At 41.2% G+C, this 17,293-nt stretch overlaps 1 protein-coding gene, 1 non-coding gene and 1 pseudogene across 2 annotated transcripts in view; 2 read left to right on the top strand and 1 right to left on the bottom strand.

Annotated features, from left to right (window-relative positions):
• The first annotated feature begins 972 nt into the window (after positions 1-972).
• LOC117699488 (U6 spliceosomal RNA) lies at positions 973-1,075 on the top strand. The gene has a single exon (XR_004605188.1). It is a non-coding gene; the product is annotated as a U6 spliceosomal RNA (small nuclear RNA).
• Positions 1,076-8,083: 7,008 nt separating this feature from the next.
• LOC117717233 (transmembrane protein 180-like) overlaps positions 8,084-17,293 on the bottom strand; it is a 31,492-nt gene continuing 22,282 nt past the window's right edge. The window contains exon 7 of the mRNA XM_034514543.2: positions 8,084-8,362. Within this exon, the coding sequence (XP_034370434.2) occupies positions 8,230-8,362 (133 nt within the window). The 3' untranslated portion in view covers positions 8,084-8,229. The remainder of the gene's footprint in view (positions 8,363-17,293) is intronic.
• On the top strand, positions 13,380-14,054 carry LOC117717240 (14-3-3 protein theta pseudogene; annotated as a pseudogene).

The raw sequence follows: 17,293 nt of genomic DNA, 5'->3' as shown, positions 1-17,293 counted from the left end.
ATACACACACACACACACACACACACACACACAGAGAGAGAGAGAGAGAGAGAGAGAGAGAGAGAGAGAGAGAGAGAGAGAGAGCACACCAAGGAGGAGAGAGAGAAGGAGAAAGACAGAGAGAGACAGGGAGAGAGACAAAGAGGGAGAGACAGAGACAGAAAGACAGAGAGATAGAGATATGGATAGGGAGAAGGACAGAGGAGACAAAAAGAGAGACAAATAAAGCAAACTGGAGAATCAGAAAACTAAAACCACTATAAACCAGAACATTTTGCCAAAAGAGGATACTTGGGCAATCAAACCAGAAGTGGTGGTGTATGCCTGTAACCCTAGCACTCTAGAGACTGAGGTAGATGATTATGAGAGAAAGGTCAGAAGGACTAGGACAGACAAGCTACATAACAAGGCATTGTCTCTTTTAAACAATCAAACAAAGAACAAGGACTCCTACTATTTTCCTCTCTGGTTAAGGTGCCTCTTATCAAAAAATCTTTGTTTCATACAAGGTCCTAAGATAGATGAAGCCAACATCGAGCACAGCTGTTGAGTTGTTCCATTCTTAGTTTATTAGCTTTCTAAACTCAATACACTGGGCATTTGAACCCAAAATCCTGAATATGCTAAGTTAACTACATGCCCATCTCAGTGTAAAAGCCTTTGGTAAGAGTTTGAGATGTTTCAGGGTGTGTTCAATTCCTCCTTTGGTTTCTTTTCTCAGTGTTTGTTGTTTGTATATATAAATGCTATTGGTATTGGTGTGTTAATGTTGTGTCCTGTTACTTTAGTTATATTTATTAGCTGTAGTATTTTTCTGGAAAAGTCTTTAGGATCTCTTTGAGACAGAATTTTACTTTGTAGCACCTCTAGGTTGGCCTTGAACTCATGGCGGCAATTCTTCTGCCTGGCCTTTTGAATGCTGGAATTATAGGCATGAGCTACTATGTCCAGACCTCTCTTCTACTGAAGAGGTCTTTTCAGCACATACACCACTAAAATTGGAACAAGACAGAGAGGATTAACAAGCTCCCTGCACAAGAATAACATGAAATTCTATAAAGTATTCCATATCTTTAACCTTAAGGAGTAGGTATATGGCAACTTTCAAAAGGAAGAACAAGGACCAGTAAGAAATTGTTGTTGTTGCTGTTGTTGTTGTTGTTCTTCTTCTTCTTCTCTTCTTCTTCTTCTTTGTCTTCTTTTTTTTTTTCTTGTTCTTTTGGTTTTTTCTGTTTTTTTGTGTTTTTTTTTTTTTTTTTTTTTTTGGTTTTTTTTTTTTTTTTGGTTTTTCGAGACAGGGTTTCTCTGTGTAGCCCTGGCTGTCCTGGAACTCACTCTGTAGACCAGGCTGGCCTCGAACTCAGAAATCCCCCTGCCTCTGCCTCCCAAGTGCTGGGATTAAAGGCGTGTACCACCACCGCCCAGCCGTTCTTTTGTTCTTTCTTCTTCTTCTTCTTCTTCTTCTTCTTCTTCTTCTTCTTCTTCTTCTTCTTCTTCTTCTTCTTCTTCTTCTTCTTCTTTTGTTCTTGTTCTCTTGTTCTCTTGTTCTCTTGTTCTCTTGTTCTCTTGTTCTCTTGTTCTCTTGTTCTCTTGTTCTCTTGTTCTTGTTCGTTTCAGACCCAAAAGAAGGTTCAGCAGGTAACTGCTTGCTACCAAGCCTGGCTTTCTGGGTTTAGCCCACTTATACCATGTGGATAGAAGGAGAAAAACTGACTTCTGCAAGCTGCTCTCTGACCTTCACAAGTGCATCATAAATATATATATGTGTATGTCTGTGTCTTAAGTCTGTATATATATATACAGACTTAAGACACAGACATACACACAAACAAAATAAAAGTTTTTTAAAAGACAGAACATTTGCATTTATCACACTTACCACCATCTATCCCTACAAATTTTTTTGTGTTTTCAAACAAAAAGTATTTAGGAGTCACTTGCCATCTCTCCTCCCCTCACACCTGACATTGACAACTGACATTCTGCTCTCTGTGTCTAGGAATTTGACTCTAAGTGTCTCACATAAGTGATATCAAAGTGTTCTTCTATGGCTGACATTTCACTCAGTATAATGTACTTATTTATACTGTAGCATGTGACAGAATGTCATGCTAAGGCTGAGTAACATTCATACACATTATTTACCCATTCATTTGTCATCTTCCATACTCCATGACAGACATCCAGCCCTATAACATCTTTATCATCAAAAACAAATCACCATTTGTACCAGGACACAGGAGACCCAAAGTCTAGTTACTTCTAGTACACTTTTCATGTGCACATAGAAAAATCCACAATCCTGGCAATTTTATCTGTATAAATGGCAATGAGGGACTTGGAGATGGCTCAGTTGATAAACTGTTTGCCTTACATGTATAAGGATCTGAGTTTGATCCTTAGGACACACATAAAAAGTCAGTCACAGTAGTACATGTCTGTGATCCAGTACTGGGGAAGCAGAAGATCCTGGAGGTTTACACACCAGCTAGGCTAATTAAAATGCACCCTCCAGGTTCAGTGATGGATTCTGTGTCAAAAATAGATGACAGGTAGACAGACAGACAAACAGACAGACAGACAGACAGACAGACAGACAGACAGACAGACGGGTGGAAAGTAGTTGAGGAAGACACTCAATATTGACCCCTGCCCACCATGCATACATACATACACATCCAATGTGCACCCTCTCATACATGTACACACATCCACACAAAATGGTGATTAAGAAAACCATTCATGACATTCACGTTTGCTTTCATTAGTGAATCAGAAATTCTTGACCATTTCCTCAAACTCTAATATAAATATATCTGTTCTTAGACAATCTATAAGAGAAATGGAAAAGTTCTTCCCACATACCTTAAAAATAAGTCTCACCATTTCAGAGTTCCATGACACTCTGGATTGGGAAAAAATCGCCTCCAAATAGCACACAATTGTAGCAACGTTTACAAGTGAAGATGGTGGTATTTTAAGAACTGTGAAGAACAAATTATCAGCTTCTTGTGACCCAAAATAAAATCCTTTGACTTTGTCATTCATGCATATCACACACAGGCGCATGTGCATACACATTCTATCATCTGTTTCAGGGGGTGAAGCTTGACCAGTCCATTGTGGAGCATCCGGGAAGAACTCAGGATATGAAACATGGAGAAGATATATTTCTGCCTCATAGAATTCTAGATGTAGGTCACAGCCTACTCATCCAGAAAGAGAGTCCCTTCCCACATCCCTGCGTGGGTACTATCTGTCACTTAAAACAATGACAGCATGTACTTGGTGCCAGGCACTGTGCTGAGTGTCTTACATGTGTCCTTTCTTTCTATCCTCGTGACTTCAGTGAGATTGTTTCTCTTATCCTCACCTTTTCCCTGCAGCATCCCCCAAGGCACCTCAAGTTTCTACTGCAAAGGGGATGAGGCAAAATTTTAAACCTGGCAGTCTTACAGAATACCTTCATCACCTGACACTCTGCTGCCTCCTAGTGCTGATGGACAGGCCTCCACGTGCTAGCACCCACCCTGGTACTGCTTAAAATGCAGGTTTGCAGAACTCTCCCAAATGTACTGCATAAGAATCCTACAAACAGGGAGCTTTCAATATGGATTACAAAGAGAAAACAGAGGGAGGCTCTTCAGTAGAAGCAATGATACATTTAACAAATTGAGAGTCATGAGATATTTTATACAGTCTGCTGTGATAATCCATAAAAAAAAAATGACATTTCCCGATAGTATCATGTCTATGAGACAGAAAGAAGCAAGATGACAACCTAAGAAAACAACAAGAACAGACACTATCATCAGCTTTGTGTTGTCAATGATAACTTGCCATCTTCAGTGTATAATGAATTTTGACAAATATATACAACTGTGTGACTGCCACCAAAATTAAAGATCAAAATAACCTCAAACCTTAAAAAAACTCCTTTGCTTTTCTGTAATCAACATCCAGTCTCAGGCTACAGCAGTCATTTCTGTGTCTTCTGTGCTGACAGGTTTGCCTTCTTCAGGGTATTGTGTAAATGGAGTCATATAACACAGTCTTTTACATCTTAATTCTTGTACTTAGTTTAATGTGCTTGCCACTCAATAGATAGCCTTTTTATTGCTGCATAATAATCCATGGCAAAGATGTACCACAACTGTGTATCAGTACCACAATCGTGTACCAGTCAGAGGGTATCTAGGTTGTTTCTGTCAGTCTTTTGGCATATGAATGATGTTGTCATGATGATTTATTTACATGGATGTTTTGTGTGAACATGAATTTTTATTTCTTGAGCAAGTTACCTGAGATTTCTAGGTCAAATATGAAATGTATATTTGGTTACAAGAACACTTCCCATTTTTCGTGTGTGTGTGTGTGTGTGTGTGTTTTATTTATTTATTTATTTATTTTTACATTCCAGATTTCATTCCCCACTCCTGCTCCACTCTCCAACTGTTCCACATCCCATACCTCCTCCCCACCCCCTGTCTCCATGAAGATGTCCCTACCTCCATCCTCCACCCCCCATCCAACCAGACCTCTAAACTCCCTGAGGCCTCCAGTCTCTTGAGGGTTAGGTGCATCTTCTCTGACTGAACCCAGACCCGGCAGTCCTCTGCTGTATATGTGATGGGGGCCTCATATCAGCTGGTATATGCTGCCTGGTTGGTAGTCACTTCCCACTTTTCAAAGTATTTATATCACCTTAATTCACACCACGAATGTGTGTTTGGGAACCAGGCCTCAGCATTTGGTTTATTGTCAGTTTTTATTTCAGGTGATCCTAATCCTTTTTTCCCTTAAAATAACATTTTTGATTCTTTGGTAATTTTACATCATGTATCCTGATCACACTCACTTCCCAGTCTTCCCAGGTCTGCCCTCCCACCGATGTGATGGCACCCCACCCAAAAGAGAAGAAAGAAGTCCAACTTACGTAGCCCATATACTCTTTGGAGCATGGTCAAACACTCAGTGGCCAGCCCCCTAAACAAAACTGGGTCCTTCCCCACCTACACCCAGAGGCCATCAGTTGTGGAGAGCTACACTTCAGCATCCTTATTGCAATTTGTAAGAGTTTTCTTAGATGACTTCCTGTCTAGGCTGTTATTTTGGGGGGCAGGGTGTTAGAGGTTGTCAACAGAAGCCTTCTATGTCCCTCTTTCTCAACTGTGACTCCACAGTTATCAATAATACCACTGCAAAAGTGGCTTCTTTGATCTTTACAGTCAGTGGAGTACAGATCACAAACTTCGACATAGTTTCTGGCAACAACACAGCCCACAGATAGCCACATAGTCTCTGGTGGCAGTACAGACCATGGACATCAACACAGTCCTCTGTGACAGCACAGACCAAAGACATCAACATGGCCTCTGGGCAACATGGGTCACAGGCAACAATATAGTCCCCAGTGGCAGCCCAGCCCATGAACGGCAACATGACTTCAGATGGCAGCACAGACCATGGACATCCACATAGCATCAAGAGTAACATAAGCCACAGAGGATTATAATTCTTATACAGTGCTATCTTATTATTGTTTTGTTTCACATTTTCCTAATGAGTAATAATGTTAAGCATTTTTCCAAGTTCTATGTATCTTCTTTAATGAAATGTGTATTCAAATCTTTACATTTGTTTGTTTCTTTCTTTCTTTCTTTCTTTCTTTCTTTCTTTCTTTCTTTCTTTCTTTCTTTCTCTGTGTAGCTCTAGCTGTCCTGGAACTCATTCTGTAGATCAGGCTGACCTCCAACTCACAAAAATCCACCTGCCTCTGCCTTCCAAGTGATGGGTCTAAAGGCACATGCACAACCACTGCCTGGCCTCTTTACATGTTCTTAAATTGAATTGTCATTTCAATTGAATTTAGAGCCTTTTTCATTTCAAAAAAGTCCTTTATCACTAGGCATTTTGTAAACATTGTCTTCCAGTTTATGGATTACGTTTTAATTTTCTTAACATTGTCCCAAAGAGTCTTGATTTTGTGGTTGTTTTATGAATTATACAAACCTATAGTGGGGCTGGAGAAATGTTTCAGACAGTAAACAACTTGCTTTCAGGAATGTGGACCTGAGTTCAATCTCACACAAACTTAAAAACAACAACACACACAAACCAAATCAAAAAACAAACAATAACATCAAAAAAAAAAAAAAAAAAAAAAACCCTTAGGGTGGAACCTGTAAGAAAAAAGCAAATCACAGTAGAAGTTTCTGTGTGTGCAATTTACAACAAAAGATATGTGTATCCAGGTGTGATGGCTCACGCCTGTATCCCAATACCCAGTACACTGTGGAGGGTTGTCATTGGTTTGAAGCCAGCCTGTACTACATATCAAGTTCCTAGCCAGTCTGGGATACAAACTAAAGCCCTGTTTCAAAAATAAATAAATAAATAAATTTAACTGGATTTACAAATGTATTTCTATGCTAAAGAGGTCAGGGGACCACATACATGCTAAGTCTACCACTGAACTAGACACCCCCTCCCCAAGCTCCTGATAAATTTGTTATAAATCATGTTGCAAGAGTTATAATAAAGTTTTACTGCTGATTACTTTTCCTGATGCTGTAACCAAATATCTAACAGAAAGCAACTTACAGGTTGAAGAGTTTATGTTGACTCACAATTTGAGTGGGTAGACCCATGGGAGAGGAGAGACTGGGAGGCAGCTGGTCACACCGTGTTACCTCGGGAAGGATAGATGAACAGTGATCCTCTGTCACCTTATTTCTCCCTTTGTAATCAGGGGGGAATCGAGCCTGGGATGGTGCTGTGCCCAGGCTCAAGGCGGTTTCTCCTCCTCCAGCTATACTCCTCTGGAAACACCCTCACAGACCTCCTGAGAGAAATGTCTCCTCGGTGACTCCCAATCTAATCAAGACAATAAAGAAAACCATCACAGTTTTATATTAAATACAATTTTTCTTCACTGTGTAGCTCTGGCTGCCCTTAAAATGTAATCTGCTTTACAAAGCAGATTAGCCTGGAACTCAGAGATCACCTGCTTCTGCCTCCGAGCCCTGAGATGAAAGGTGTGCACCACCACACCCTGTTCCTTTCCCCATGTTTAAATCTGGGAATATATTTGTTTTTATATATTTGGGTTGGATTTGCTATATGTTTTAGCTGTCAGCCCTTCTTGGGTGCACAGTTTGCAAATATTTTCTCCCAGAACATGGGATGTCTCCACTCCGTGCCCTTCAGTGTTTATTATATAACCCACTTCTTTGTTCTGTTTTCCTTCATTGGTTTTACAGTGCTGAATCTTGGTTTTTGTGTCTTTGTTTTCACTTGACTTCTATATGGTGTGGTGAGGGTCAAGTTCATTCTTTTATATGCAGCCATCTACTTTTCTCAATATCATTTATTTTTAAAAAAAAAAAAAAAACTGCCCTTTCCCCAACTTGTATGTTTTGGGGCCCACTGTTGAAAACTCAACTCACTGTAAATGTGGGAGACATTTCTGGGTCTTTGTTCCTGTTCTAATGGTTCCTGTGTCTGCTTTTGTACCAGCAATATATAATAGTTTTGTAATGCATTTCCAAATCAAGAAGTGTAGTGATCTTCTCTGCCTCTCATCACAGAAAAAAAAAAAAAAATACTGACGATGGTGATGCAGTGTTAATGGAAGAGGTGTGGATGAAACCAGCCCTTGGTAGCATAGACCTGTAATCCCAACTACTTGAGAGGCTGAAACAGGATTGCTAGCTCAGTGCCCGCCAGGATAGCAATGTGAGTTCGAAGCCATCCTGGACAATTTAATGAGACCTTGTTGTAAAATAAAGACATATTTTTTAAAATGTAGCTCAGTGGTAGAACATTTGCCTAATATGCAAAAGGGTCCCAGCCCCAGAAGAAAAAAAGAGGAGGGAAGAATGCTGTCTTTTCATAAAAGCAATCAAAGACGCAATATGGGATTTGAGGAATTTAAGAAGAGTGGTATGCACTGATGGGTGGGCTCTAGTTACACGAGGTAGTTCAATGGTGAAGAGTCACAGGCCCTAGGCTGTAAGAACACCAGGAAAAAAAATCAACTGGGAAGATCTTAACTTCAAAAGTCAAAAAACACTCAAAACATGCTGTCAGGTTTTGTTTTATTTGCTCTGGATTTTAAACAAATGAGAGGGTATAAAGATCATTTCTGCCCTTGAACACAGCATAACCTGTAAGAACTAACAAGCACTTGAAGCGGTGGCACAGCCAGCAGTGGCACAGCCACTATGCTTACACTGTCCCTGAGCATTCTCTTCTGTTCCTGATTGAGAAGGAGCTCCAAGTCAGAATCTGCACTGTTGCGATGGCCAGGGAGACCGCACAAACCAAACTAAACATGCTGTCTTGAAGATCTAAAAGTAGTCTAGAGGAGAAGATGTGCAACAGTTAATTTTTGTCCCAGAAGCTTCTTTTAAGTCAGAGCTATCTAACACATGGTATTTGGTAGCATTTTATCTAGAGCTCATTTAACTCCAGAGAAAGAGACATTGTGTCTGATTCTTTCAAGTACCTGAGTAATTTCTTCCTTCTAGTTGTACATAGGAAAAGAAGGTGACATATAAACTTGTGACTACCTTCCCTGGTGACAAGTGCTGCCTCTGTGATACAGAAGCACATACCATATATGGGTGGACAGAGAACAGAGTCCAGGACACAAAGCAGAAGCTTTCAGTATAGTACCTTTAGGCCAGGCATGGCAGTTAGTATATGCTTGCAATCCCAGCACGAAGGAGCTGAGTTGGATTGTGGGTTTGAAGCTAAATCTGAGCCGTGTAGGCAGTTTCAGGCCAACCTAGAACTGTGCAGCAATACCTTGTGTGAAAGGAAACCAATGGAGAATTACACTGCTGGGCCTGATGATACAGACCTGTAATTGCAGCTTACTGGGAAGCTGAGGCAAGAGAATCACAAGTTCAAGGCCTGTCTGAGCTACAAACATATATACATTTTCAATGTCTTCGGTCTTGAAATAGCTTAGCTACCAAGCTTTAAACAAACTGAGTGACTCTAGACATTCATTTCTAGCACATTTCTAGCACATATGATGACTGTAGAAGTGTTAGGATGGAATTTCTCAAGGTGTTAGACAAGCATCTTCTGTCAGGTTTACCTACTTTTAACAAGTGGGGTCTGCAAGAGGCTTCTCAGAGAAAATGTATAAAGAGTTCTGAGAAATGCACACATGTCAGCTAGAAAACTTCTGTCTAGAATCATATGCAAATACTTCAGCCATATTTACCCCCTCTCAAGCTCGGGCATGAAATGTTCTTGGTACTTTGGTCTGGATTACATTTGTTAGATGTGACCATCCCTCTGAACCCTCACTCATTAAACCTGCCCTTCACCTTGACTCCTACATGGTCCACAAACTAATTGCTACCCACCTACTTCCAATTTTCTTCTGCTTCTTCTAGGGTGCTGAGACAGCCACCAGAGAGCAGGTCAGCAGCTAGACTACTCATTGCATCCAGATGGTGGCCTCACTGTCACTCTGCCCAAATTCTCTGTGAAACACTTCATTTCTAGAAGCATATGGTAATTTGTTGTCCTGGAATTGCCTCTTTTAAGAGAAATCCTTTCCTTTCTTCCATAGAAAACTGTCTCTGTCCTTGAGACTTGGTGGGGCTTAACTGCCCCACTCCAAGCCCAACAGTCAGATATCCATACCTAGTCAGAGGAAGTCATGCCTTATGAATTACTGCCACCTCAGTGATAGGCATGTGACTCACACGATGTTTCTTAGGATCTGTCTGCAGACGTTTGATGTGCGGCTGAGTCAAAGGTGCATATTTATTCACAGCCTGGAGCTGTTCAGTCAGTGAGCCTGAGAACTTTGTTATTACTGAGTGGTAAAAGCATGAAGGCAAAACGGAGAAGGTCGGAGGCTTCTGACATCATGTGAGAGCCAGGTCTGCTGGACTTCTCACACATAACCAGAAGGCGCCTGTTCTGTTGAAGCTCGTCTGCATCACATTTCTGCCACTTGTAGCCACAGTAGCCTGGAAAGCACGCCTTTCCAGCCGGCACTTATGCCCAAGTTACTGTAAACCAGCCGCTTTGACCCATGCTGGGTAAAGGTGGGATATAATTGGCCACCACCAATTAATTTGTCTCTTCAGACAAAGAGGTTTGAAACAGCTGAGTATAGATTTCCAGAAGGAGAGGACAAGGTCATGACTGTGCTTTTGAACTTGAGGCTGTGGATGTTTATAAACGCAAGGCATTGCTCGCCAGCCTTAACTGTTCATTGATCTGAGCCACATGACACACTAGATGGGAGACAATGGGTGCAAAATGCCAAGAGGCAGTGGAAACCCAAGTTCCACTTTGAAACAGAATCATGTCTCTAATAAAAAGAGAAGGAAATGGCCTAATCAAAGCCCTTAGAGAGGGGGCCACAACTAAGAGCCGCTCACTAGTCAGAATCATTACAATATGTGCTTTATGAAAAGGTTGGTTTCTGCTTGGCAGAGGCACCTCTGTGCTCTGGTCTCAGTGTTTCATTAGCAACAGGAGCCCATTATCCTTCAGCATTCTCTAGTTATAACAGATTCCAGCTTCAGAAATATCCAGAAATTGGATTCCAGCTGCAAGGGGCTCTTTCTGGGAGATTTTCCACCTCTGAGATCAAACTGTCTTTTTTTCTCCTGTTTCCCTGGGGAGAAGGGTCTGGAGAACACCTGTGGCCATTTGCAGAGTCAAAGCCTCTATTGCACACGCCTACTTAGGCTAGGGGGAGGCTGGAGAGATGGCTCTGTCAGTAATGTGCATTTGCTGCTCAAGCATGAGGACCTGAGTTTGCATGCTAGCACCATGTTAAAAAAAAAAAAAATCAAAAGTGCTGGTATAGCTCCTCACACCTGTAGCCACAGTGCTGAGAGTTGGAGAAGGGGAGGGGAGATTTCTGGCTGCCAGCCTAAGGTTTAATGAGAGGCCCTGTCTCAAAGCAGTAGAGAGTAGAATAGCAGAATATCCAACATCTTCCTCTAGACTTCATGCATGTACACCCCCACCAATATCACACACACACACACACACACACAATCACTGTCTCACTCACTCACAAAGTATCTTAAGCTACATCCTCAAAGGCTGCAAAGGAACATTCCAATGAATCTAACAACCTGGCAACTATCCTGCTAGGGGTCCATGAGGAACACACTTAGGTTTCTGTTGTATCGAATGGCTTTACACTTTCCAAGGTACCTGTGAGTTTCCCATTACTTCACAGGCTGTCATGAAGCTTTCCAAAGATCGGTCTTTCAGGTTTTCTTTTGTCTTGTCTTTTCTTCTCAAAACAGGGTTCTGCTATAGCTGGCCTGGATTTGCTACATAGATCAGATTGCCTCAAACTTGGGGCAATCCTTCTGGAATTACAAGCATCCACCACCATGCCTGGCTTCTGCTTGTTTCTCAAGGTTTCTTCTTTCTCCAAAAATTGTATTTCAAGCAGGGACATGACTTTAGAGAATTTATTTTCTTCTCTCTACTGGAATATGGATGATCTATTGACTAGTTTGCTATCAGACTGTCTTGGCCTCTCATTTCCAACCTTACTAACTGTGATGTTTGAATGAAAGCAGCCCTCACAGGGTCATATATTTGAACGTCTGATTCCCAGTTAATGGTAGGCTGTCAGGAAGGATTGAGAAGTGTGGCCTTGTTGGTGTGTCACTGTGGATGCTTTGAAGTTTCAAAGTCCCTCACCAGGCCCAGTGAGCTCTCTCTGTCTCCATCTCTTAGCTACCACTCCAGCACCATGCCTGCCTGCCTGTCTGCCTGCCTGTCTGCCTGCTGCCACACTCCCTACTGTGTTGATCAAGGACTCATCCTCTGAATCTGTAAACCCCACATTAAATGCTTCTTTTATAAGTTACCTCAGTCATGGTGTCTCTTCACTGGGAAAGAACAGTAAGTAAGGTACCAACATTTTGAATGAATCTCAAGTATAAAAAATAGCTTTTTAAAAAAATTATTTATTTATATATATGAGTGCTTATTTGCATGTATGAGTGCATGACAGAAGAGGGCATCAGATCCCATTACAGATGTTTGTAAGCCACTACTGGGAATTGAACTCAGGACCTCAGGAAGAGCAGCCACTATTCTTAACCACTGAGTTATCTCTCCAACCCTAGAAAATAACTGTTAAAGGCAGGCAAGATGGCTCGATGAGCCATATTTGATCTCAGGGACCCACCCAGTGACTCCCACAAGCTGTCCTCTGACCCCCACACTTGCACATGCGCATAAGCGTGCACACATTAGTTCACTCATCCTCAAACTCTGCTTATGCTTTCTTTCCACCAAATATTTACAGCACATTTGCTCCTTTCAGTCTTAGGACACAGAGAAAATAACAATATTATCACTCGACAAACCTTACCTTCTAGCAGAAGCAAAGAAACCATAGACAAATGCATTTAATTTTAGCATCTAATTATAATAACATTTTTCCTTATGAGAAAATTTTATGCACCTCGTTTTCTCCCATGATTTCTTCCTTTCAAAAGAAAAATAACTACTGAACAATAAATACCTAACAATAGGTAATAAAATCCCCAAATATCATCACTTAGTACACCTCACTTTTTTTTAAGATTTTTTTTATTGTATGTGAGCACACTGTAGCTGTTTTCAGACACACCAGGAGAGGGCATCAGATCCCATTACAGATGGTTGTGAGCCACCATGTGGCTGCTGGGAATTGAACTCAAGACCTCTGGAAGAGAAGTGAGTGCTCATAACTGCTGAGCGGTCTCTCCAGCCCACACCTCGTTTTCTTAACTTACACCTGCTAGGCCATTTGTAGTCAGCTCTATGAAGTGAAGGGAGCATAATATAAGCTATCACACTGGTACCTCAAGTTCTAGTACACTTAGAGTGTTCCTAATTACAAGGCTCAAGTGAAGCCTGGATTCTCTCTACTCTCCTTTTCCCCATTGATCTCACCTGTAAAAGGCGTGAAATTACTGGGGCTACATCCAGAAATTTTTATTGCCAGTAGTAAAAACACAGGCGATCCTATCAATGGAGTTGTAAATTGGTCACTATCAGTACATATGCCTGCTGAGAAAAGATACGCGCAGGATGGAAAGGGCCGAAGAACTTAAGGTCTACTGGGCACAGATACACCAATTGTTGCTACCTTGGGAGCAAAGAAGAAAATTTCCCTTTCATTAGATCAATTTACTAAGAATAGTCATCTAAGGCTGGGGATGGAGGTTCACGCCTGTAATCTCAGTACATGGGAGGCTGAGACAGGAGCTCACAAATTCAAGGCCAGTCTGCATTACATAGCAAGACCTATATAAAAAAACACAGCCAGGGGGACTCGAGTGGTGGCCTCGGATCAGGCTCGGTGCTCGTCCTCGACTGCCATGGAGAAGACTGAGCTGATCCAGAAGGCCAAGCTGGCCAAGCAGGCTGAGCACTAAGATGACATGGCACCTGCATGAAAGCTGTGATGGAACAGGGTGCCAAGCTGTCCAACAAGGAACTGCCTGGAGGGTCATCTCGGGCACTGAGCAGAAGACCGACACTTCCTACAAGATGTTGCAGCTGATCAAGGACTATCGGGGAAAAAGTGGAGTCTGAGCTGAGGTCCATCTGCACCATGGTCCTGGAATTGTTGGATAAGTATTTAATAGTCAATGCAACTAATCCAGACAGTAAGGTCTTCTATCTGAAAATGAAGGGAGATTATGTCTAGTATCTTGCTGAAGTAGCTTGTGGTGATGACCGAAAACAAACGATAGAAAATTCCCAAGGAGCCTACCAAGAGGCCTTTGATATAGGCAAGAAAGAGATGCAACCTACACATCCAATCCGCCTGGGGCTGGCTCTTAACTTTTCTGTATTTTACTATGAGATCCTTAATAATCCAGAGCTTGCCTGCACTAAAACGGCGTTTGATGAGGCCATTGCAGAGCTTGATACACTGAATGAAGACTCCTACAAAGACAGCACCCTCATCATGCAGTTGCTTAGAGACAACATTATGGACATCAGACAGTGCAGGAGAATATGATGCAGCGGAAGGGGCCAAGAACTAAAGGCATCCAGGGCACCGACTTCCTTCCCCTCAAGAAAACCTTTTTACATCTCCATTCCTTATTCCACTTGGATTTCCTCTAGCAAGGAAGCCCACTCGTGTGTATGGGATCAACTGTTTATAGTCTTTTCACACTGCAGCTGTGGGAAAACTTCATCCCTTGGTTTGTGTTGTCTCCACCTTCCTGGTGTGCAGTTACTGCTGTAGAAAAGTATCAATAGCTTCATTTCATATAAACACGAGTACCTTCCAGACACTCGTGTAGAGGACTGACAGCACATTTGGTATTTAAGTAATCTGAACCAGTTCTGCAAGTGGCTGTGTTTTGTATTACTGTGAAGATATGGACATGTAGTGCATTACAATTTAAAGTAATTATAATAATAACTTCTTGATTTCCACATTCCTTTTCTGAACCTTCTTGGGGGTTTCCTTTCAGAAGCAACTTTTCCATGCTCTTATTACAAATTCCTTTTTAGTAGGAATCCAGAACTTTTAGGTTGAATGGGAAAGTGCTTAATGCATCCAGGCTTGGGGTCACAGATTGAAAGGTCTCCTTGTCACATATTCTGGAGGTTGCATCTGTCTGTGACAACAGGAGTTTCCTTATACATTCTTCATTTGCTGATGTTTAAGTTGACAACTTCCTTCCCAATAAAAATTCACTTACACCTCCTGCCTTCGTAGCTCTGGAATTGACTTTACCTTGTGATACAAGTAGCATGTTGCTGCCAGAATACAAGCATTGCTTTGGGCAAATTAAAATGCATGTCCTTTCTTAATATACTAGAAAGGAGAAATAAAGTACACAAGTCCAAGTCTAAACTTTAGTACTTTTCCATGCAGATTTGTGCACTTGTGAGAGGGTATCCAGTTTGTCCAGTGATTGTTCTTTAGAGAGTTGGACCACACTATATTGTGTGTTTGCTAATCATTGACTGTAGTCCCAAAAAAGCCTTGTGAAAATGTTATGCCCTATGTAACAACAGAGTAACATAAAAATAAAACTACATTCTATAAAACACACAGAGAGAGAGAGAGAGAGAGAGAGAGAGAGAGAGAGAGAGAGAGAGAGAGATTGAGAGAGAGAGAGAAAGAAAGAGCCAGGAATGGGGGAGGGGTCTAGCAGCTAGGAACCAATGTTGCAATTTTACTTTCTTCACAGCTAGAAGTCCAAGATGAGAGAGCCAGGTTGGTTAGACTTTAGTAGGGGCCCTTTTATTTGTTAGCAGACAGAAAGTAATTTTCTTTGTAACTGAACCTAGAATGTGGCTAGCACATGCTAGGCAGGCAATCTACCACTGGGCCATACTGTCAGCTTCAGGAAGTCATGTCCTTGCATGGGAGGGATGTATGACAGAGAAAGAACATTTATTTATATTTTCTTTCTCCCTTTCCCGTGAGTGTGTGTGTGTGTGTGTGTGTGTGTGTGTGTGTAACCTAGGCCCTCACACACGCTCATGATGATGCAGATGTTCTTTATCAATGAACAACACACAGAAGCAATACACGACCTTCTTCTTTCCAGAGTACTCACCCTATCATGCAGGACCTATGTTCAGGACCTGCCCTAAACTCACTTCTCAAAGGTCTCATCTGCAAATATTGCCCACTGTGAGTTAGGACTTCAATATATGAACTTTGAGGAAACTCAGTTTGGTTCACAGTATCCTGTTTAATATGTTTCTTCCATTGCTACTAATTTCCCCAACAACATTGTACACCAAGGGGGACAGATGGGATAATTTAATTGCCCAAAGTTACATGACTAGTAAGTTTGGACCTAGAACTGAAATTTCTACCTACAAAATTTTATCTCACCTAAAAATCTCTCCAATAAAAAATGGTACCTCTAATCTCATTTTTTAAAGGAAAAAACCCAAATAAACCAGTTTTTAAGAAGGTTGCCTATGTTTTGTGGAAATGAGTTAAGATACTTTTGCATACCAAGGATCTTGCAGCTGAGTATGATTGCAGGGTGGGACTGTCGTGAAAGTCATACATCCATCTAGGAAGACTGTAAGGGATGGGGGTAGAATAGTCTGGTGTTTCTCCAGAAACCACCCTAAGGTTTGTACTCTCTCCTTTGGATTTAATTATTTCCACAGGTAGCCCCTTTGCAATGGAACACTATCTCCATTTACAGAAGTAAATAGCAAATGCTATGGGGAAAAAAGTAACATTGGCCACAATTCTATGGAAAAACTCAAAGTACATATATTATTGTGGCAGTAGGCACATCTTGATAGAGTTCCCTCCAAAATGTCATAATCACATCTCTTAACATGATATCAGTAAATCAACATAGCCTTTAATATAATCTTTTGGGCCAAAATGTTTTCATTTAAAATTATGCAAATGCTTGTGTCCAATATAGTTAATGCCTAGGCTTAAACAATATTGGTTTAAAAATAAGTACATATCTAGATATTCCTAAATGTATATGTGTTCATATATACTTTACAGCTTTAGTATTTTGCCTGCTCTTTAATAATACTTTTCTAAAATACAATGTTATGACAGAGAAAGAAAGAAGCTGTGTTTCACCAAAACACAGAATCTGAGGCAATGCATGGGATGTTCTAACACCTGGGTTTTTCTAGTTCTTTTGGTGTGCCTATAGAATAACTGCACAGATTCTTCAGAACAATCTGCTGGGGGTTGTGTGTTCTTCTTGCCTCTGTTTTGTTTTGGTTTTTGCCAAGTCTGTGTGTACTGGCCAAGCATGGTGGTGCATATCTTTAATCCCAGCACTTGAGAAGAACAGGCAGGAAGAGCTCTGTGAGTTTAAAGCCAGCCTGGTTTACACAGCAAGTTCAAGGACAGCCAGGACTACATAGAGAAACCCTATTTCAAATAAACAAAGATTGTATAGTATGCATCAACAAACTCAAGATTAATAACATGGAAAACATTAATAAACCTAGTAAGTCAAAGTTAAGGAAGATAGCTCGATAAGTAAAATATTTGCTATATAAGCATTAGGACCCGAGTTTGAGCCCCAGAACGCACATAAAAAAGACTGACATTATGGTGTAACTTGTAACCCCAGCACTAAGAGGTGGAGATACGAGATCCCTGGGCCTCACTGACCAGCCAGCCTAACTTGCATGGGACCCTCAGGCCAGTGAGAGACTATGCCTAAAAAGTAAATAGCACCTTGGGAATGACATCTGAAGGTGACTTTGCCCCATATATACATGTGCACACATGTACATGCACACCCACAAACATACAACC

This window comes from Arvicanthis niloticus, chromosome 1 (assembly GCF_011762505.2).
Source record: "Arvicanthis niloticus isolate mArvNil1 chromosome 1, mArvNil1.pat.X, whole genome shotgun sequence".
NCBI lineage: Eukaryota > Metazoa > Chordata > Mammalia > Rodentia > Muridae > Arvicanthis > Arvicanthis niloticus.
The sequence above is the reverse complement of the archived record's forward strand: the minus strand, read 5'-3'. Positions and strand labels throughout refer to the sequence as shown.